This window comes from Limanda limanda, chromosome 22 (genome assembly GCF_963576545.1).
Source record: "Limanda limanda chromosome 22, fLimLim1.1, whole genome shotgun sequence".
NCBI lineage: Eukaryota > Metazoa > Chordata > Actinopteri > Pleuronectiformes > Pleuronectidae > Limanda > Limanda limanda.
This window is the reverse complement of record NC_083657.1, coordinates 2357840-2381189: the sequence shown is the minus strand read 5'-3', so window position 1 is coordinate 2381189 and position 23350 is coordinate 2357840. Positions and strand designations below refer to the sequence as shown.

The 23350-nt window shown below is 44.5% G+C and overlaps 1 protein-coding gene across 1 annotated transcript in view; it reads left to right on the top strand.

Moving 5' to 3' along the window:
• The window catches only part of htr2cl1 (5-hydroxytryptamine (serotonin) receptor 2C, G protein-coupled-like 1), a 55742-nt gene extending 42417 nt beyond the window's left edge, over positions 1-13325 (top strand). The window contains exons 3-9 of the mRNA XM_061066609.1: positions 3445-3547; positions 3872-4338; positions 8969-9169; positions 11820-11983; positions 12081-12252; positions 12447-12682; positions 12768-13325. Coding sequence (XP_060922592.1) covers positions 3445-3547; positions 3872-4338; positions 8969-9169; positions 11820-11983; positions 12081-12252; positions 12447-12682; positions 12768-13325 — 1901 coding nt within the window. The remainder of the gene's footprint in view (positions 1-3444; positions 3548-3871; positions 4339-8968; positions 9170-11819; positions 11984-12080; positions 12253-12446; positions 12683-12767) is intronic.
• The last annotated feature ends 10025 nt before the right edge of the window (positions 13326-23350 follow it).

Sequence of the window (23350 nt, the reverse complement as noted above, 5' to 3'; positions counted from 1 at the left end):
CAAACCACACGTTCTATCAGGATCTATCGATTATCTGTCCTGCTCTTGTTTATGCATGAAACAAACAAGCCTGCACAGCGTAGAGTCAATAACACGCTGGAGTTGAGTGGATCCCTCAGGTCATTATGGAGATTGCTGTTTGCATTAATCTAAATGATGGCGCACAACATTATGGCTTTAAAAAACAACCTTTTCAATGTAAGAGAACAAGTTGATATAAGAACAGATGAGGATCTCATGGAGGAATCTGTGTGTGTGTGTGTGTTTATCACCTCTGCAGCACTCGGTGAAATACACAGGCTGCTTCCTCTCGCCTCCTCTCAGGGAATCAGCTAGTTCACAGGAAACTGAACAGCACTGCAGGCCAGACAGTAAAAGGGTCTGATAAAGCAGCAATACATCACAGAGAGAGGATGAAGAGAGAGGATGAAGAGAGAGGAGGAGGAGGAGGAGGAGGAGGAGGAGGAGGAGGAGGAGGAGGAGGAGGAGGAGGAGGAGGAGGAGGAGGAGGAGCACGGGAGCATGGAGAGACAGAGGTGGAAGGTTAGATGAAGAATAGATTGGAGGGATAAAGGAGAAGTGATTGAGAGGAGAGGGAACAGATTACAGGGAAGGAGGAAGAGGAGGCAGCTAGGGTTGCAAAATTCCGGGAATATTCAAAGTTGGAAACTTTCCATGGGAATTAACGGGAATTAACGGGAATATACGGGAATTAACGGGAATAAACGGGAATATACGGGAATATACGGAAATAAACTGGAAATGTTGTGGGTCATTTATACTAACTGTATTTACCTTGTCATATACAGACATAAATATCAACATTTTGTTTTGTTATAGTCTGATTTGAGCCCTGAGGAAACTTTGGGCACTTGACTATATGCTTCTGCATCGTTGTGTCATTCTTAACATAGGTCTTTGCACAGTATTTGCAAATGTACACAGCCTTTCCTTCTACATTGGATGGGGTGAAATGTCTCCACACATGAGAGAGTGCACGTGGCATTGTTCTGTAGAATAAGATGAGAAAAAAGTTTGTAAAAAAACACTAATGCAATGCCAGAGATATAAATAGTTAGCCAAACAATTGGAATAGTCTGTACTCATATTTTACAATTGATGGATAAATGAATGGAAATAGGCTAGATGAACAGATGAACAATCCTCAATCAGCATGCTAATATATTTTCCCAGTAATATCATGGAAACTTACCTGACTAGTCCTTCACTCTACAGCAGGCCTCAATAGCCCTGCTGTAGAGTGAAGCATGCTGGGAGTTATCTGTGCATGTGATGGAAGAATGCACAGTGGAGGGTTGAAACTCAACGTTCCATACATCTTTAAAATAGAGTTTTGAATGATGTTTTTATTGCTCAGCGTTTAATTTGCATAGTTGTTTTTTTTTTCAAAATTCCCCAAATTCCCGAGCTAAACTTCCCATGGAAAGTTTCCGGAAAGTTTCCGGAAATTTACCGGAAACTGTCCACCCCTTTGCAACCCTAGAGGCAGCACACCAACTCTGAGCGACCAATCGCGTGACTTCAATGAATCCCTCGTTTTCTTGTCCTCTTCTAATCGTCTAATTTGAGTCGTGAACCTGGCACGAGAACATTCGTTCATTCGTTCATTAGTTCCACACCAGAGATCAGATGCAGCCGGCTGAAAAACATTTTCCACCTCACTTCCTGGAGGAGGAAAGGGAATATGATGCTGGAGACTGTCAGGGAAGTGGGAGGAGCTGGGACTTTCCTCTAATTAGACCGAGCCCCTTATCCACTAGTAATGTTTGATGATTAAACCCGTGTGACGATGATGCTTTTGATTGAAGCAGATGATTTGTTTCTCCTGCTGCTTTCAGACCTGCACTGAACTTCTCACTTTTCCCCTTGATTTTTCCCGTCTTCTACAACTTTAGATCCTAGTTTCGGTTTTTTAAGTCAGAAGCAGTTTTCATATTCATGCAAACAAAACAGCAGATGGTTAATTTCTGCTACAACTTCTTCCACATTCAAACTTCGGATGTCGTTATTAATATAAAAGTGTCAAACCTCCTCTAACCGTGGACGACACAGATCAGGAGACAGAGATATTTGTAGTTTGTCGGTCGCCGGTGACGACTCGTTGCCGAAAGCACACAACTGCACCCCCCCCTGCTACACATAGATAATCTCAATGAGTGATTGTGTTTGCACAGATAGTTAATTTATGCACAAACAGTAATTAACACAAACAAACGCCAGACGATACACAAATAGATACAATATGTTCACGTTGTGCAATATAGAAATGAAACGTGCCCACACAGAAGAAGCAGATGAGTGAGATATTTAATAACACACACACACACACACACAGACAAACACACACACACAGACACAGACACAGACACACACACAGCCTCCTCTATTCTGTTTGTATCATCATAGACTCAACACCTGATAAACTGTCTCAGCTTGACGTCTGAGTGCGTGTGGAGATGTTTTTATCCAAACACACAAAGAAACACACACATACACACATTCTCTTTTTATTCTGAGACGTATGATGTTTTTTTATGATATTTCTGTCGTCTAGTGTGTGTTATGTTTGTTTTACAACCCAAAGTCTGTGGTAAAGTGTAGAGAGCACCGGGTTTCAGACTAAACATTATTTGAATGATATTTGTTTCATGCTTTTGATTTTCTTCTCTGCTCGTGTCTGTAATCGGTGAGAATATCAGACTCAGACACAGAAAACTGAATATTCATCGGGTTTAGACTCAGCTAATTTGTTCACGTTCGGACAGAGAAGAAGGAAACAGGAGCTGAACCCAAGACTTTCAGACAGAGGCTGAACAGAGGAGCTGCAGCTTTGAACATGTGTGTTTTCTGAACATAGTACAACACTAATTAAAACCATTGAACTGAATATGAGGAGAATACGTCTCCTTTTAAAACACGTCTCAGAGCTGTTCCGTGTCTCAGGCTCTGGATTGAAGACTCTCTCTCCCTCAGACACACACACACACACACACACACACACACTCCGACTCCCCCCCCCCCTCTCCTTGAAGACATTTATGAGGTGTTAAATCCCGGCGCTGTCAGAGAGGGAAGGTTAAGCAGAGAGGACATGAGGTGCTTGTGCTCGCCCGGCACACACTCGGGGAGAGAGAGTGTAAACATCAAGGCCTCTTGTTTCATTTGATCCCCCTCACTTCATTTTAAGCGACTACAGTGACATTGATAGTCGCTGTCTCCTCTAAACGTTTATTAGGATGGCTGACATGAAATAGTTTGTGAGGGAGGAGACGCGAGAAGCTGGAGAGATCGATGCATGTGGAGATGTCGAGGGAAGTGGAGAGAAAGAATGTACAAGGAGGGACGAGGTGGATTTGTACAATTTGGACGTTCAATAAAATAACCTGATTGTTTTTTTGTTGCTGTTGTTTCTTTCTTCAATAGAACAACCTGACTCTGACCTGAAGGACAAAAGCGAACCAGCGAGATCCACGTCCGACTCCAGACCCTGGAGGATGAACCCGACACCAGCCATGGAAATGAACGAGTCCGTTTTGAGCTCTAAACTTGGAACTCTTACTCTCTCAGATCCATCGTGTGGAGAATGTAAATAAACGTCGAGAAAACGACGAAGGACAGAAGTCGTCGCCAATGACTTGTTGGCAGGAAATGGCCGATTCAACCCCGAGCAAACGATTTGAGTTTGCAGCTCGCGAGACTTTACGTGAAAGTAACCGCAGAACACTTTTCTGAAATCCCCACTTCCCCATCCCTGACCTTCCCCATCCCCCTGTTTTCTCCCGTTCTCCCGCCATCGTGTAATAATGCATTCTGGAAGACACACTTCTAAACTCTCCCCCTGCTGGTGAAGGAGGGGAGTGAACACCACGGGACTCGTTCAGCCTCCGTCAGGGATGAGCGGACCAGTTCTCCTCGGAGGCTTCGGCTCCACCACCTCCTCTCTGGAGGTCGGAGGTCGGATGTCCTGGCCGAGCAGCAACCCTCTGGACCTCAACCAGACCCTGCCGTGGGGGGGCGTCGGCCTCGGGGTCGGCGCCGGCGGCGTCGGTGCGGCGGCCATGAGCGCAGGAGTGGACAACTTCACCCAGGAGTCGGTCACCAGGGACGGACTCCTGATGAAGGACAAGAACTGGCCGGCGCTGCTCATCCTCGTCATCATCGCTCTGACGATCGGAGGGAACATCCTGGTGATCCTGGCCGTGTCGCTGGAGAAGAAGCTGCAGAACGCCACCAACTTCTTCCTGAGGTCGCTGGCGGTGGCCGACATGCTGGTGGGCATCCTGGTGATGCCCATCTCCCTCATCAACATCCTGTATGGTGAGTGTAGAGAACCACTGAGACTTCTTCTCTTCCATCTCATCCACAATATGAAGGATTGTTCAGATCCGGCAAAGATATGTGCTCGAGTTACTAAGTAGATTTGATTCATTTTCTAATTCTGAACACACACATGCCTATAAATGAACCCGCCCCCCCCCTTTCCCTCTGAACTTGAGCATCCACCCACTCACCAGCTGTTGCCACTGTGATATATACACCCTGTCATTATTTTTAAAAACATTTTTCAGTGCAATTACTGGAAAGATTTCTGCTTCTCGGAGACGTTCACGCTTGTGTTTCATGACTGAATCGAGAAACGCCGCAGGATGCCAACTCGATAATTGCGATATCATTCCATCTATCAACGGCAGCTCTTGCTTACAGTCACCGCGCCAGAACTCTGCACGAACGCCCACATTAGCTTAATAGGACGCAAGTTTGTTGTGTAGCAGAACGTGTGTTGAGTAAATTTCCCAAAATGAGTAAAAACATGAAATGGCTGTTTTCCTCTGAACGTTTCAGCCACGTCTCTGCGTTAGCACCAGAGAGGAGGAACGTTTCTCACTGGGTACCTGGGAATATCATTCTTATAGTATAGTTATTATTATATAAAGTATTTACTTTGCTTCTCACACACACACGAGAACACATTCCAATATTTCAAGGTAAGACGTCATCTGAACCCTCATCTGCTGCATTATTATTATAAAAATACAAATTACAGACAAATCCTCGGATCAAAGATATGAGGAGTCAGACTTCATTTCAGCCAACGTCTCATCTGTTGTTAATTTGGTCCAAGATATCGGTCTGAATATGCAGATCTGCACAGGCGTGATGTGATGGAACATCATGGTCCAGGATGACAGACTCTACACGTCCTTCTCATCATCTGCCAGGATGTAGAAACACGTCATCAGGACGGTGGACGTGTAGGATCTTTGATCGGCTCAGTCGCTGCTGAGTGATTTGTTTTTTCTTCCGCGTCTCGACGGTGACGTTCTGTCGTTTATCAGCCGGTGACACATGAGCTCATCTTGTTTTTTCCTCAGAGGAAACATTTGGATTCACCGAGTAAAATGTCAACAGAGACGTTATCATTACTGGACAATAAATGGACGAAGGGAGTTTAGGAAAATAACCATGATGATGTCAACAGGTTTATTGAGTCTAAAATGGATTCCTCCACCAATGATCCTGTCAAACTCCCGGTGGACAGTTTAAAATAAGAAGCATCATCTTATTCCCCATTTTCTTCTTCCCTCACTGTCAATCTGATGACTACATTACCCAGAATGCAACTCTCCCCTCTTTCCGACTCATAGATTGTTTATATCAGTCACTGTCTTACTCCTCACCCTGAGATGTTTGGGATGCATTGTGGGAAATGTAGTGTTTGTGGAGCTTCACCCGTGCTGAGGCCGAACAGTCGTCAACACCTGAAGAAATAGATAATTGTTTAAAGGGGACATATTATGAAAATTCCACTTTTGTAGTGCTTCTACACGTTAATTTGGGTATCTGGCATGTCTACCGTCCCAAAAACTCTCGAAAAAAAAAAAACTCCCGCGATTTGTTGTGGTTCCTCTATGTCAGAAACTATAAGCTAGAGTGATTCGAATGGGAAAACACCAGATTGTGACCTCACAATCTGTCTGCATGGCATAGCCCCCCCCCCCCCACTGGAGGCGGAGATCTGAGGAGGGCTGTTTTAGACAGGGTAAAAAGGTGCTGTTTTAAATGATCCTTGTGGTATTTTGACCAAAAAATGTTACAGACATTTCATTAAGACCCCAAGGAACCATATCAACTGTGGTAAAATGGGCATAATATGTCTCCTTTAATAGCATAAATACAGAAATAGAAGCTGGTTAAAGCGTTAACCATAGATTTACACATAGTTCTCAAATGAGATCTTTATTCCCTCTCCTGTCTTCAGTCATTTGGTCGTGAACCTGCTTCGTTCACACCTTCTCTACAGTCTATGGTTCACACCCTCGGCTCCTTCGCTGGCGTGGCTCAGGAATACTGAACAGGAAGGAAGAGGCTGATTTGAGTTTGGTCACATGACGCAGGCGCTCCGTGTCCGTCTGTTCCTTAAAGCTGCTGCTGCTGCTGCTGCTGATTGCTCACTGCGGTGATCAATCTGTCATAGAAGCACACAGAAGAAATAAATAAGGCTCCGGCAAGACCATCGTCTCACAAACCGAGAAGCAGAGACACACAAACACACAAACACACACGCGCAAGGACACTCACAAAAATATAGAAAATCGGTGCCTGCATCTAAAGTGGCAGTGTTACCCAGCAGACTGGTACCTGATTGCATTGATCCTCAAGGCTGACTGAGCCATTTATCTCACACACACACACACACACACACACACACACACACACACACACAAACACACACACACACACACACACACACACACAAACACACACACACACACACACACACACACACACACAGGATGTTCTCTCACTATTTAAATCGACGGTGAATCATTCAGATTTCACTAATGAAAGGATGATTACGACGATGATGATGGTGACGATTGCAATCATGATAAGAGATGATGATGATCATAATTTAGCTACTTGTACACTTGTCACACACACACACTCACACTCACACAAACACACACACACACACACAAACGTACAGCGGCTACACACGCAAATACATTCTGTTATTTCTTTAATTGGAATAAACAGAATGATGATAAAGTAGAATTGATGTCTAAGCCTCCAGAGTGATGACACACACACACACACACACAGACACACACACACACACACACACACACAGACATACACAAAAACACACACACACACAGACACACAAACACACGGAGGAGCATATAAGTATTTGACCTGGAGGCCAATTCAATCACAGTTATCACTCGGATGATCTCTCTGCGCCGAGTGGAAGGCACGCATTCACTGAGAGAACATGTATGCACACACACACACACACACACACACACACACACACACACACACACACACACACACACAGACACACACACTATCTTCCCTGACAGTGGAATAAAATGAGATATGTCATCTTTGCGTTGACGGATTAGAAACATGAATATCTACTGGACACAAACTGAGAGACGGCTGTGATACAAGATACAGAGAAGGAGAGAGAATGAGGCAGAAAACTGAATATGTGTTTATTGATAACCACAGAGATTAGAACATGTAGGACAGGAGAGGACAGAATAGATAGAATAGGAAATGTGTTATCCGTTTAGTTCAGATGCAAAGTTGAATGGATTCTGTCTTGGCCCTTTTCCTTTTCTTTAAGCCAAGTCAATTTCTAAAACAATTTTGTTTTTATTGTGTTGTTTTTAAAAGAGACAAAATTGTTTATTTGTCGACTGGATGTTTCGCTGTAGCTCTCACAATAGATTTGAGTCAGCTGAGTAACACCTGTGTCTGTCTGTGTGTGTGTGTGTGTGTGTGTGTGTGTGTGTGTGTGTGTGTGTGTGTCATCCCTACACTAAGTGTTTGACCTCTACAAAGTTATGCAAGCTGCCTCCCACTCAGCGCACACACATGAACCCATGATTCACTCCACATGCATCACATACATGCTGCACATTAAAGTGTCAGTGTGTGTGTCTGTGTGTGTGTGTGTGTGTGTGTGTGTGTGTGTGTGTGTGTGTGTGTGTGTGTGTGTGTGTGTGTGTGTGTGTGTGTGTGTGTGTGTGTGTGTGTGTGTGTGTGTGCTCATATAAATAGCTGCAGGCGTAGAAAGACTCCGACTCAACGTGGACGTCCAGGTTAGAAAAGCCGTCCGAGCAGAGGATCCTCTTCTCTTAGTTTCTAAAGATTCTCCTTTTCAAAATGATCACATGCTCTTTTAAAGAGACAGGAGCAAGAAGTGTTTAGAGACAGAGGCTGAAAGGAGGAGCTGCAGCGACAGCGATGTGTTTTTAAATAATGACACTAATTTAAATTATGAATACGAGCCGAATGTGTCTCGTTAAAAATGCTGCTCGGAGATAAAACAGTCCCATGATTTAAAGCCTCATTTCCAATCAGTCCAGCTGATGGAATTTTAATTGATTGTATTCTCCTGCAGCTGCTCTCTGCCAAACTCCTCCCAGTTGTATTTGTGTTAGATTCCCACTGGTTTTATTTATCCACTGACCCGCACTGTTCACCCTGGGGGGGGGGGGGATCTCATCCTCAGGGATCCACACAGCCTCAGGATCAGCTCTGGTGGTCGCTTCAGACTGAGATGAATGAAAGAACAACTATGGAATTTGATTTCCGTTAATTTACTCTGACTAATAAAGAGATTATCTTATTTTATCTCATCTCATCTTTAGAATTAGCAGATATAAGTTTGTACAGAAAGATATCTCAGAGCTTTTCCTTCCTACAGGGAACATTTCTGTTTAAAACTAATCATCTAATCTTAACCTTCCTTGTAAACAACTTTAAATAATGATCCTAATCATCTGAGTGATGCTTGAAGAAGCTGCAGTCGAACCTCGAGGGAACGTGTGAATTCATTACGTTCAAAGAGCAACTTGCTCTGTGATGTTCTCCGGTTGATTCGAGTTGAGTCGAGTCAGCCTCTGAGCTTCTGGTTCTGTGTTCCCTGCAGACTACGCCTGGCCCCTGCCCAGCGCCCTGTGTCCCATCTGGATCTACCTGGACGTGCTGTTCTCCACCGCCTCCATCATGCACCTCTGCGCCATCTCGCTGGACCGCTACGTCGCCATCCGCAACCCCATCGAGCACAGCCGCTTCAACTCCAGGACCAAGGCCATGATGAAGATCGCCGCCGTCTGGACCATATCCATAGGTCAGAACACACGATGGTTTTATCTCAAATAGAAACTCTGTATATTAACTCTAACACTTGTCCACTAGGGGTCGCTGGGGAGCTGGAGCTAATCCCAGTTTAGATCTGGTGAGAAGCAGGTTACACCCTGGACATGATTTCAGCCATATTAGAATTGGATTTTTGCAGGTTTCTCTTTTAAGCTGCTTTTCAGATGTTCACCCAAAAATCACCCAACACACGTAGAAGACAAAGGCGTAACTTTGGTTAACTGACACTTTAACTTATATATTTACACGTATTAAAAGGCGACTCCCTGGTGTCACAGAGCGGTTGATTCACTCTTGAGCTCGTTTCTGAAGCTCGATTTTCAGTGTTTTCATTTTATTGTGCAGCTGTTCGGGTTAATTTGTCCATCGCCTGCAGGTAGAGCAATCTTTTCAGTGTAATAGCCTCAGGTAATGAGTTTGTCGTTTGTGTGTGTGTGACCTCTGTTGTTGTCGCTTGTGTCCTTTAAGACCCAGGAGGACGTCGATGTCTTCACATGTTCACAAGTTCAATCCCTCACATTACATCCAGTTGCTTGATCGTTTCTGATAGAATTAAATTGAAATAATACAGAATAAACCTTTTTGCGATGTGAAAAATGTCTGTAACTTTCAAAAGAACTCACACAAACTCCCTCTGAAGAATTACAGACCTAGTAAACCGTTGTGGGTCTGAATCCCAGAAACAGAGACAGTATCTCTGTTAACTTTACGACCCAATGTTCTCACTGAAACAACATTACTATTTGATCGTATTTATCCTGCTGGGCGAGGCGGAGATTTAGGGTTTGGGTTGATGAAATATATATTTATGTGAAGGTCCCTGAATAATTTGTGTTGCCTGCAGCTTTAAGCAAACTTGTGCAGCTGCTCTCTCGCTTCAAAATCACATAAACTCTGGTGATCGTGTATAATAAGTTTGCAGGAATCCATCTTGGTTCCTTTCTTTAATCCTTAGAAATCTCCAGTTTTGTGCTGCTGGTGTTTCCTTGACCTCTCTGAAGGTTCTGCTCCAGGCTGCTGTGATCCGGGTCTTTGAGGGGTCACACCGATCAGAGCTGGAGGATTAGAAGCTAAAGAGAAGATCCATGCAGCCGCTCACACTGCAGATCCAGATGTGTAGATCCAGAGCAAATGCAGCTTAAGCAACCGGACATTACACGAGTTTCTGTAGCTACAGGGTTCATGGTTTTGTCACAGCAGCAACTTGTCATGACCCTAACCCTTCCCAGCTCCTCCTGTGGGATCCCAGTTCGATCCCAGGCCAGATGAGATGTATAATCTGGGTCTAAACCAGTGTCTCCTTCCAGCTGTGGTGGTTTTACGAGACCAGTGTCGTTAATACTGAATTCCAGACGACGAATATCACACAGCAGGGCTCTAAATCACAAACTCTCTGCTTAGCTATGTGCTACTTTTTTGGAGTTTGGGTGAATTAGGTTTTTAAAGTGTCCACCATACACACTAACACACACACACACACACACACAGACACACACACACACACACACACTCTGCTGGAGACGCAGTGAATGAATCCTGGCTCGACACAGATCACTGGACAGACTCATTAGTCAGAACTGTTTGCACACCACAGGTTATTTGGACATTCGGGTAAAACGTTTTCAATTAATGGAAATTAATTCATCCTCCTAGGCAGTGTGTGTGTGCGTGTGTGTGTGTGTGTGTGTGTGTGTGTGTGTGTGTGTGTGTGTGTGTGTGTGTGTGTGTGTGTGTGTGTGTGTGTGTGTGTGTGTGTGTGTGTGTGTGTGTGTGTGTGTGCGTGCAGTCGATTTAAACGATTGCATTAGCGGCGCTGGTGCACGTTTTGTTTTGATGTGGCCGATCCCCGGCTGTGCAGGAGACGATGATGCACTTCATCCTAAATGAATTACAGCGGCCGACACCGAGACCAGAGATGATGTCATCGCACTTTGTTTTGACCTTTTTAAATCAACTCTATGCAACTTTTACCCTTTTAACAGCAGCTGGATGGAAGTGAGTCTGATGTGTGAGTGTGAACAAGAGAAGGTTTCCTCCTTCTCTTTAGTTAGAAACACTCTGAAGTTATTAAAAATCAGCCAAATTGTTGGTTGATCGTTGCCAAACTCCGCTCAGCCACTAAAGTCTTCTTCTCACCTCCTACTTCTTATATTTATATAAAGAACTGTAACAGCATATTAATACATAACAGATGTAGCCTGTTTAGAACTTTATGTATTATATATTTATATAATATGTTAGGAGTTTGGTCACGATTTGCATCTTTCCGCTCGATTCCTGGTCGTTACTCTGAAGCGACCTGGTGAGTTTCCAGCTCATGAGTCTGAGCCTCAGTGTTTGGTTTGAATTCAGCTTCAGATGAAGCAGGAGCAGCTTGTTCAGCTGAGACTGATGTTTATTAAGAAATCAGAGCATCAGAGCAGATTCTTTAATAATAGGACGTTAGAATATTTCAGCTTCAGTTATTATCAGTGAAAGTTTTACATGAAATGAAACGTAGAAACAAACCTGTGAACATGAGTCGTCGGGAACAAACAGAGAAAAGGATCGGAACCGTTAAACCGATGAGAAGAAATAAAAGACTAAACCTTCAATCTTCTCGTTTGTCCTCGTCCGTCCAGGTGTGTCCATGCCCATCCCCGTCATCGGCCTCCACAACGAGGACAAGGTCTTCGTCAACGGCAGCTGTGTCCTCAACGAGGAGCGCTTCATGCTGATTGGCTCCTTCGTGGCCTTCTTCATCCCACTGGTCATAATGGTGGTATCGTACTGCCTCACCATTCAGGTACACACTCATACTCAAAGCAACACAATACAACTGGTACCGAGCAACAGCGCCCTCTGCAGCCAGGGTTAACCCCCCCCCCCTCCATCCTCTGCAGGTGCTCCAGCGGCAGGCCACTGTCTTCCTATACGAGGCCAAGGCTTCCTCCCAGAAGCCTTTGCACACGCCAGCGATGACTCACACACTGCAGCCTCCGTCCAGCACCTTCCACCTTCCTCAGATCAACACCACTGCACCGCCAGAGTCGCCAGAGTCGCCAGAGTCGCCAGGTAAACACCGAGCAGGCGTCCGGCCGCTGAGTCATCACGTGATTCACATCCAGGAGTCTGAGCAAGTCTCTGAAATATAACATCTGCAAAATGATCAACAGGAAACAACCAAAGAAACATCATGTGTCTCCTTTAATCTGGTAAAACAAGACAGGTGAGAAGGATCCTTCATGTCTCCTTTGCCCCTCCCACAGACGTGAAGCCGCCGCCCACTCCGAGCAGACGCAACACGCTGAGCTGCCTGAAAGGAGCCGAGACGAGCATCCTCCTCAGCGTCTCCAAGTCCGACAGCATCAGCATCATCCCCAGCTCCGAGGCGGCGTCCACGCTCAGCTCGCCGGCCGCCGGCCCGGGGCGGAGCGACACGTCCGGTTGCCACGGGCGACGGGGGATGATGCAGGCCATAAAGAACGAGAGACGAGCCTCCAAGGTGAGAGCGGGTTGAATCGCGACGAGGATTCAAGGTGGAATCGAGCGGTCACTTGAAATCTTCTCTGTTCTTCTTCTCCTCTCAGGTCCTGGGAATCGTCTTCTTCCTCTTCCTCATCATGTGGTGTCCCTTCTTCATCACCAACGTGACCTCCGTCCTGTGCGGCGGCTCCTGCAACGAGTCGCTGCTCCACGACCTCCTGAACGTCTTCGTGTGGGTGGGCTACATCTCCTCGGGGGTCAACCCGCTGGTCTACACGCTCTTCAACAAGACCTACAGGAGAGCGTTCTCCAGCTACATCCGCTGTCAGTACAAGGTGGGCGCCGCCGCCGGACAGAGCTGCAAAACCCTCCTGGTCCCGCCCCCCTGCCCCTCGCACGCCGTGACCCCGCTGCTCACGGGCGGCCACGGGAAGGCGGGGGGCGTGGACCGCAACAGTAACTGTCGCAACGGCAGCCGGGGGGGCAACGGGCGGCTGGCGGTCGACCCGGAGGACACCACGGACGACGAGAAGACGGAAATTGGAATCGTGTCGCACAGCTTCTCGGAAAGCTTCACCGCGGGGGGGCTGTCGGAGGCGGAGACGGAGCTGTCGCTGATCAGCTACAGGCCGGCGTCCACGGAACTCACCAGCAGCGTGTGACCGCCGCACGCCACTTCCTGTCTCCTCCTCCACGCTGGAGCGAGCAGCGATTCACCAGCGGCCTCCACGAGGGACTCAACCCTGCAGGAGGGACTCTTATTGTGAAAGTCTGGAGGGAGGAGCCTTATCCCCTCACAGAGGAGCAGCACTCACTCATCAGTGTGTAGGGAATCGGACCTGTGGCATCTCCACCAGTGAACTGGAACCAACCTTCCAGACGTGTTGTTTTTTTTAATTTGTTGCCAAAATGTTGGTTTTCACTCCTGGAACAGACGATGGAGGCGTCATCGCTTCCTGGGGTCGAGATCCAGAGTCAGGCGGAGGTCACCGGGGTCACCGGGGTCAAAGGGCGACGCCACGCCTTCACAGTCTCAATGCAGTCGGAGCGAACTCAACCAAATCTATTTTTGTGCCGGTCGGGCTCGACGCCAGCAAACGTGTCTGAATGAAACGTCTCCAGCATGAATCACCGAGCGCTTTACTCTGAAGGAGGAAACTTTCTCCCAGATGACGGAATGTACAAGGTGGACTCACAGTGCCACCCGGTGGCGGTGGCGTGACACTGCAGAACACGGGGCTGAAGGAACTGGAAACCCGGCGCAGACGCTCAGGCTCCGGCTTCTCGTTCAGAACCAGAATCCAACGTTTGCTCACGTTGTTATTTTAACTCCTTTCATCATTTAAAGGAACTAAATATAATGATTTCAGGATTATTTTAACCGATAAGTCATTAATATCAGAGTTGCCTTCATGAAATCACACAAACCTTTATTTCACCAACATTGTTTCAATAAGCAAACACACAAATTAATACAAGATGAGCAAATAACATCAGAAAAGCCAAAGACACGGGGATGCAATAATATCACAACTATCTTTCAATACAGAAAAACCTTTATTTATATACAAACATTTACAAAGGTATGGAGAAAAAGAACAGAGACAGAAAAATAGGAGAGAAAGCAACTTAGAGGAATCAAGATTATCAATGAATGTGTTGCAGTGATGTCAGATATTAAAGTTTAATTAATTTGAAATATGAACAGATCACATATCAGAATCTGGGCTGTTTGGGATTCAAGTGAAGAACTCGTTCAAGGTCAGAATTCAGATTAATCTTTTTCCTCTCAGATAAAATAAAAAATGTCTTCAGACGAACTCCAGTGACGCCTCAGAGGGGAAATGACAGTTTCTCTATATTCATCAGTTCCCTTCGCTTCTAGAGAATCTCTCAGACCCTAAACCCGGAGATCAGATCGTCCCCCCTCCGAGACGACCTCGTAGCTTTAGATCTCGTCTGTCGCCTCAGACAGGAAGTCGATTCGCTAAGAGACAAACCTCTGACTCCATCAGGAGCGTTTTATCTCCAGGTCAGAAACAGACGAGAGGAATTCCTCCGTCGGCCGGGGGTCACTGCTGAGGGAATAGATTCAAGATATTTACATATTTAGGTTTATTATCAGCAACACATTGGCCTCAAAGGGGGAAATAAATGAGAATGTATGTTTTTAGCATGTGATTAATAAGGAGAAGCAGTATAGATAATAGATGGATGGATAATAATAATAAATCTGGATGTGTTTGCGTTTAGGAGGAAGGGGATTTAGTTTGGACGTCCATAAAGTTATTCTTTATTCTTTTATACTTTAGGTTCAAATTAAAGAAGGTGCAATATGTTCATATTATATTTTGACATTATCACAGAGTCTTCCCCAGAACTGAGAAATGATCCAAGTCGGTTTTACTCCCCTGATATCATCATGTGGCCCCTCCCTCAGGTCAAGGTCAAAGTTCAAACCCTCCCCTGGAGCAAACTGAAGCGAAGCCTAGCGTCTGCGGTGGCGGCGTCGGAACCAGGATGAACCTGGGGGGGGGGCAGCGGCTTCATCCTGGTTCCGAGCTCCTCTGGACAATGGACCCGCCCTGTTCCACAGAGCGACGCCCCCCCGGTCGCCACCTCTCTCCACACGGAGACGTCTACACGAGCTAACGAGCCGCTCCCGAGCTTCAGCCTGCAGACATCGTGCATGTTCCACGTGTCCGTTCACAAAGTCCTCTCTCCCTCGCCCCCCCCGTTTGTTCTCTCTCTTCATGACTGAACCCGTCCGGACCGGAGAGAGAGAACAAACGACAGCAGCATGCGGCTCCTGCAGCCAGTTCATCTAAAAATGCAAAAAAAACAACAACAACAACACAACACGAGGGAGAGGACTCTCTGAACTGAGGTGGACGGGTCAGGTTGGATCCTCGGGGGTGTGAGCGAGCGAGAGAACAAATCCGTTTGTTGCAATGTAATAACTATGTGTTCCCTGTGTACCTGTGTGTGTAGCGGCTCTGGATCCAATCACTGCCTCAGGTTGATTCAGAGTCTTTTCACCGATCGAGGTCGAATCGCTCTGAGAGAATCTGGGAAGGTTTCAGCTGATGATTGGATCCAGGTCTGGTGTGTATAGACATAGTAGGAGACGCTTGTTGACAAAGTTTCACTCTGACACGTTCGATGATACCTGGGAAAACTGAGCACAACGTGAAACAAGGCTTCTCCCGTTTCCCTTTCTCCCAAGAACGTCCAGAGTCACGAGGATCTGCAGTTCAACGATTTAAATCCAGCAAAGTCTCTTTAAAGCAACAAGGGGTTCGGAAGATTAGGAAAGAAAAGTAAACATCTGTCAAAACCAGTTAAAAAACCAGACAGATGTTTAAATCAATTTGCGAACCGGTGTCTCCGGGTCTCCCTGAGTTACCAGCCTCCACTTGGAAACTCTTGAGTCTCATCTCGATGCAGTCGGAGTGAGAAGCTCTGTTCTGTAACTGAGGGAACGTGCTGCACTTTTAAAAAGATATTAAAAGAATCTGGAACTCAATCCTGAATTTAGAGGTTTTTTTAATTTAGGCAGATGTTTGAATCAATTATTTAAAAAACTGTTTCTCCAGGACGCTCCTGAGCCTCAAGCCCAGGTCTCCCTGAGTTACCGGCCTCGACTTAGCAGCTGGTTTGAAACTCTTGAATCTCATCTTGGTGCATTCTGAGTTTTAATAGCTTTTAAAGAATCTGGAACTCAATCCTGAATTTATCTGGCAGCCGACGAGAGGATTGAATGAAATGACACCGAAAAGATCCTGTGAAACTCTGTCAGTGAGCGTCTCTGTCAGACAACCGGAGCTGCAGTCGTCCCAGAGTTTGACGAACCTGACGCCCCCACCCCCACCCACCCACCCCCCCTGGCGTCGGCTCCTCTCTCTCCCGGACGACTCGCCCCTCTCGGTTTATCTTTTTCTTTCCTTTACGTGTTGAACCCTCTTCTGTTCTGCAGTGGCTGTTTTTTTTTTATACCATTTTAATTGTGAATGTTTGTCTCAGAACAACACGTTTGAGTTTCTACAGCGAACAACATCCACACAATGTATATTTTCTATTCTTTTTTTTCTGTGTGATGCTGCTATTTATTTATTAAAATATTACTCTGACGTGTGGACAATCCACTTCTTTCTGCATCGATCACAGCTCATCACATTTAGCAGGTTTTCACCATCATCTTGTTTTAGTGGAGCTGATTCTTCTTCACGTCTTCCTCTGGACGGACGAGTCGTGGATCAGTCGTGAGACAAATGAGAGCAAACAGTGTTTTGGGACAGGAAGTGGTTTTATTGTGAAGAAACAAAATCTCCAATAAACCAGTTCTAGGATTTTAAAGTTGAGTCTTTCAGAGCCGGTGCAGTGATCTGAGAAGAGAAGGTTCAGGCTCAGATCTGATTGGTTCGTGATGCTGCCTCAGACTAATTCAGCCTGGTAGAGATTTCAATATATAAATATATCTATATATGTTTATCTAAATCAGATTGTTTAAGATCACATGTGATATTTCTGAGGTTTTAGGAATGAGGAATGTTGTGGAAAATAATAAAAATCTACAGGTAAATGCAACTTTGAGTTATTACTGAGTTCAGCACCATGGACAGCGACACAGTCGAACATGAGGAAACAGCGGCACCGAGTGGTGGAGCAGGGGAACAGCAGGAAGGTGGAACTCATTCCCATAAACACCTGCAGTGTTTGCCTGGTTCAGAATCTGTGATGTGGACATATTAGTCATTTGTAAAGAAACAGTTATTCTTATTTTCACCTCCTCATTTTAGAGAAGCCACTAAGGCTCTTAAATATTTATTTTATATAACCATAACTCTACGTGTCTACAACCAAACCCCACAAGTCTTTTTACTTAAGACATTTTTTATTGTAGATTTCTGATTTATTGCTTCTTAGATTTTAGTTTGATTCAGTTCAACATGTTCTGACTGTTTCATGCATATTTTTATTTTTATTATCATTTTATATATTTACAATACGGCATGAATTCTCTTTATCAATAATAATAATTAAGATATAATACATATAGTGAAGTTCACGTTCTGTATATCTCAAATCAGATGTGTCAGAAACACCTAAAGCGACTAAATCTATAGATTCTGTCGTTACCTGTTATTTTATCTGTGTTCAATCCCTGTTTATTTTATATAATCACAAAATACAACATGAATATCTGCTTCTGGATGAGTCACAGCTCCATCAGGTGTGCAGCTCTCCTGCTCCTCCACTGGGGGGCGCTCGGACCCTCTGTTCGGTGCAGTGGGTGGGGGGGTCTCTGCCTTCACCGTTAGAATCCGGAGGGTTTCGGACGCGCATGCGCGGTTCCGCCTCTCTGCTGCAGCTCCGTTTGTCTGATCTGTGTCAAGCTAGTGAGAGACGTCACCGGACATACAGACAGGCGCTTTCAAAATAAAACCACTCTGATCAATAACTGCATAATGGTTTTATTTTATTATATGTGAGTGTTGCTGTTTAGCATATTGGAGCATATTGGAGTTTATTAGCATGTTGTATGTTAGCATTAGCTGTATGAATGATTTGTGCACTCGCTTAGCAACACAAGTAGTAAACAATCACAAGAGTAAAAATAAGAAATTAATTTTAAAGAATAAAAAGCTGATCTGAATGAGACAAGACATGATTTGAATATGAAAAGAAAAACTTCACATCCATGACTCACTGCATTTACATGTTTTACTACTAGAAAATACTTTATATACGTTTGTAAATAGTATTATGGTAATTTTCGGATGTCAAAACATAAAATCAGAAGCAATGAATTTGTTAATTATAATAACTCTAAATTTTTTAAACAGAAACGTTAAAGCTCATGAAGTTTACAGCTGTTTATATTTTATATATTTTCCTTATTTCAGGTCCATGTTGTGTTTGAGTGACGCTTGAGTCACATTGAGTCGTTTCAGACCTTTATGTTGAAACTCAAACCGGAAGTCACACTCGGTGTCTGTACGCTCGGGCGCTCCGCTGCCTTGGAAACGACCAGGGCCCACGTCTGCTCACTTCAAAGGCTTCCACTCTTCCTCCTCTTCCTCCTCCTCTTCCTCCTCCTCCTCCTATTCCTCCTCCTCTCTCCATCCCTCCATCCTCCTCCTCCTCTTCGAACATGGAGGCGCTGCCCTGACGAGAGGAGCCGACGAGAGGAGCAGAATAAAGGAGAAGAAGAATAAAGGAGAAGAAGGAGAAGAAGGTGAAGAAGGAGAAGAAGGTGAGCACAGGTGCGTGTGACCGGGGTTTTAATCACATGTCTGCGCGTGCACGGCGAGGGGGGGGGGGTGCGTTTGTTGTTATAACTGCGTCGTGCACATGATGGGCAGCTGATCCGCGTGCGTGTTGATTAGAGTCTAATTCATCCGCGGGATTCGAACCTTCATCATTTTCTCTCTTCTCCTCCTCCTCCTCCTCTCTCTCTCTCTCTCTCCCTCGCTCATCGTGACCGTCTCTCTCCCTCTCCCACCCCCCTTTATCTATCTATCTATATCTATCTATATATCTATCTTTCTATTCATCTCTCTCTCTCTACCCTCCCTCTCCTGCTATATGAACGTGTGTCAGTATTTGGCAGTGATCAGGTGTGTGTGTGTGTGTTTGTGCGTGTGTGTGTGTGTGTGTGTGTGTGTGTGTGTGTGTGTGTAGAACAGAGCAGTGACATCATCTGCTCTATAGCTATATTTTTGGACTGTATATATATTTCCATGTATTCCCAGATGCACAGACAATATAAATCCATGAATGTTAATATATGAATTATAATGTAACTCTCCTGATTCACCTGAGTTTTCAGATTCTCTTCGTTTCTCAAACTACAGAATGAAACTTAAATCTGCAGATATGACGTCATCCTGTAATCTGAGGCCTTCAGGCGTCTTTACATGTTTATATTTATCTAAGAAGATCTGCATATATATATAATATCACATACGCAGCCAACAGGTGTCTCTACAGTGTATTGTTGATCTCCTGCATAGTTTTTATTGAGGATTTATATTTATCTCAACATGCTTAGAAAATCTACTCTTTTCACAATTCTTGTTAATATCTCTAAGTTCTCCTGAGAAATACTATTTAACTGATTTACAGGCCTTGAATCTGCTCGTATATAATATCATGCAAGGAGCCTGTGGGTGTATTTCTGATGTTCTGCATGGATTCTGAGTCATAGTATTCATATTCATATTGACATTTGCCCCAGAATGCATAGAATCTCTATTATTTATGTTTATTCTTCAGGTTCAAATCGAGCCTCTTGTTGCTTCTCTGTTCAAACTCCTGCTGGAGACAGAGTTAATATTGATCAATTAATATAAGATTTCCAGTGGTGTATAAAGTACTTGAAAGCCATACTTGAGTAAAAGTACAGATATCTGACCTGAAAGTGACTTCGGTAAAAGTAGAAGTCACCCTTCAGAAAATGACTTGAGTAAAAGTCTTAAAGTAGCTCATATTAAAACTACTTAAGTATCAAAAGCATCTGGTGTTGAAATGTACTTAAGTATCAAAAGTAAAAGTACAAGTACCAAAATTAAAAATGCAAAGTGCTTTTTATAGTAGGCCTATACAGACACAAAACAACCCAAAATGTTTCTCCTCAAGATTTATCTCAACTGACTGAAAAATGTTAACAACAATATGAATATAATGTATATAATGTAAAAATTTTGAACCCTAGATATGAGAGAGAGAGAGAGAGAGAGAACCAACCTCCGCTACTCAAGTAACGAGCCAGTTTGAGAATGTAAGAAGTAGAAAGTACAGATATTTTTGTTTAAATGTAACGAGTAAAAGTAAAAAGTCGTCAGGAAAAGAAATACTCAAGTAAAGTACAGATATGTGAAAAATCTACTTAAGTACAGAAACAAAGTATTTCTACCTCGTTACTTCCCACCACTGAAGATTTCTACTTTCTCTGATTCTCCCAGTTGTGCAAGTGTGTCGCTTTTATGAGAAAGAAATGTGATGCATGAACCAGAAAATATGGTATACCAAGGTGCATGATGGGAAATGTAGGATCGGCAGTAGTTCAGTTTTGCAGCATTTTACTTAAACATCAGATATTTGTCCGTTGGCGTCTGAAGATGTGTTTTTGTTTATCGATGATCAAGTGTTTTCTCACATTTTACATCTCTAGATATTTGTCCGTTGGTCGGATGAACTGAAGAAGTGGGTTGTTTATCGATGATCAAGTGTTTTCTCACATTTTAACGGACGAAAACTTTTGACACAACACAAACGTGTAAAGTGTTGAAATGACGACAACGTGTGAAACTGTGAAAATATCAACGGCTCAGTCAGAAGTCTCTTCAGGTCCAGACTCCTGCCTGGTGAACAGAGATTGGATAATAAGTCTGCTCTTTGTGTGTCTATGTGTGATGTGAGAGAGAATGTGTGTGTGTGTGTGTGTGTGTGTGTGTGTGTGTGTGTGTGTGCGTGTGTGTGCGCCGTACAGAGTTGTATTCATAACTGACGCTGCTCAGTGAAGCTTGAACTGATTCCTTACATAAGCGAATAGTTGAGGAAGGAAATGACATAAACACTCAAATAGGAAAACAACAGACGCTCATAACTACACACAGACAGACACACACACAAACACACAAACACACACAGACACACACTTTGTACTTGAGGGACTGAGCTACAGACAGAGGATTGTGATGTTGTGCAGCTTCTTCTCCGTTGAGGCCACAAAGATCACCCTTCTAGTTTTTTTAGACGCATGATTTATGTTTCATCAAAGACTTCCTGGTTGGTTTTCATATTTCTTCTTCTCTGTTTCTGTCTCGACTGTAACTCACGACTCAGCAGGATTCACCGGTGACGATGCATTTTTCCTGTGTGAATCCATCGTTCGACTGTACTTCAGGTGTTTGTAGAGAACTCAATCCTTCGTCTTTCTAATATCTGACGAGTTTCTCTTTGTCGTTGAATCAAATCCAAGAGGACGAGGACTTCCTGTTCTGGATCTGGACTCAGTTTAGGATCTGGACTCAGTTTAGGATCTGGACTCAGTTTAGGATCTGGACTCAGTTTAGGATCTGGACTCAGTGTAGGATCTGGACTCAGTTTAGGATCTGGATTCAGTTCAGGATCTGGACTCAGTTTAGGATCTGGACTCAGTTTAGGATCTGGACTCAGTTTAGGATGTGGACTCAGTTTTGGATCTGGACTCAGTTTAGGATGTGGACTCAGTTTAGGATCTGGACTCAGTTTAGGATCTGGACTCAGTTTAGGATCTGGACTCAGTTTAGGATCTGGCCTCAGTTTAGGATCTGGACTCAGTTTAGGATCTGGTCTCAGTTTAGGATCTGGTCTCAGTTTAGGATCTGGACTCAGTTTAGGATCTGGACTCAGTTTAGGATGTGGACTCATTTTAGGATCTGGACTCAGTTTAGGATCTGGACTCAGTTTAGGATCTGGACTCAGATCTGGACTCAGTTTAGGATCTTGACTCAGTTTAGGATCTGGACTCAGTTTAGGATCTGGACTCAGTTTGGGATCTGGACTCAGTTCAGGATCTGGACTCAGTTTAGGATCTTGACTCAATTCAGGATCTGGACTCAGTTTAGGATCTGGACTCAGTTCAGGATCTGGACTCAGTTTAGGATCTGGACTCAGTTTAGGATCTGGACTCAGTTTAGGATCTGATCTCACATTAGGATCTGGACTCAGTTTAGGATCTGGACTCAGTTTAGGATCTGGTCTCAGTTTGGGATCTGGACTCAGTTCAGGATCTGGACTCAGTTTAGGATCTGGCCTCAGTTTAGGATCTGGACTCAGTTTGGGATCTGGACTCAGTTTAGGATGTGGACTCAGTTTTGGATCTGGACTCAGTTTAGGATGTGGACTCAGTTTAGGATCTGGACTCAGTTTAGGATCTGGACTCAGTTTAGGATCTGGACTCAGTTTAGGATCTGGACTCAGTTTAGGATCTGATCTCACATTAGGATCTGGACTCAGTTTAGGATGTGGACTCAGTTTAGGATCTGGTCTCATTTTAGGATCTGGACTCAGTTTGGGATCTGGACTGAGTTTAGGATCTGGACTCGGATCTGGACTCAGTTTAGGATCTTGACTCAGTTTAGGATCTGGTCTCAGTTTAGGATCTGGACTCAGTTTAGGATCTGGACTCAGTTTAGGATCTGGTCTCAGTTTAGGATCTGGACTCAGTTTAGGATCTGGACTCAGTTCAGGATCTGGTCTCAGTTCAGGATCTGGACTCAGTTCAGGATATGGACTCAAACACACGTTCTGCAGCTTCTCTGTTCTCAAACTGAAGCTCGACCCAGCGTGCGACTCAGTCTTGTAGTTTAATGTCTAAAGGAGTAAAAAACATTTACTGTAATATCTCCATCATGGAAGATTCTCTGTGCGTCGGTGAGCCGGCCGCTCGCTGAGCCGTTGCCATGGAGATGTAACCTCGCCGATCTGTTTCCTGCTACAAACACGGAGGACGATCTGGTTTCCAGAGCTCAGCGTCGAGCTCTCACCTCAGGAGACGTCCGTCCAGCTTCTCCACAGATCATACGTTTTCCAGATGCACGTACCAGATGTGCTGTTAAAGGTTTCCAGGTGGAAGGAAGTGGGATTTGATCTTGTTATTCAAACAGATTTCTTTGGTTGTTCCCTCACACACGTGGTC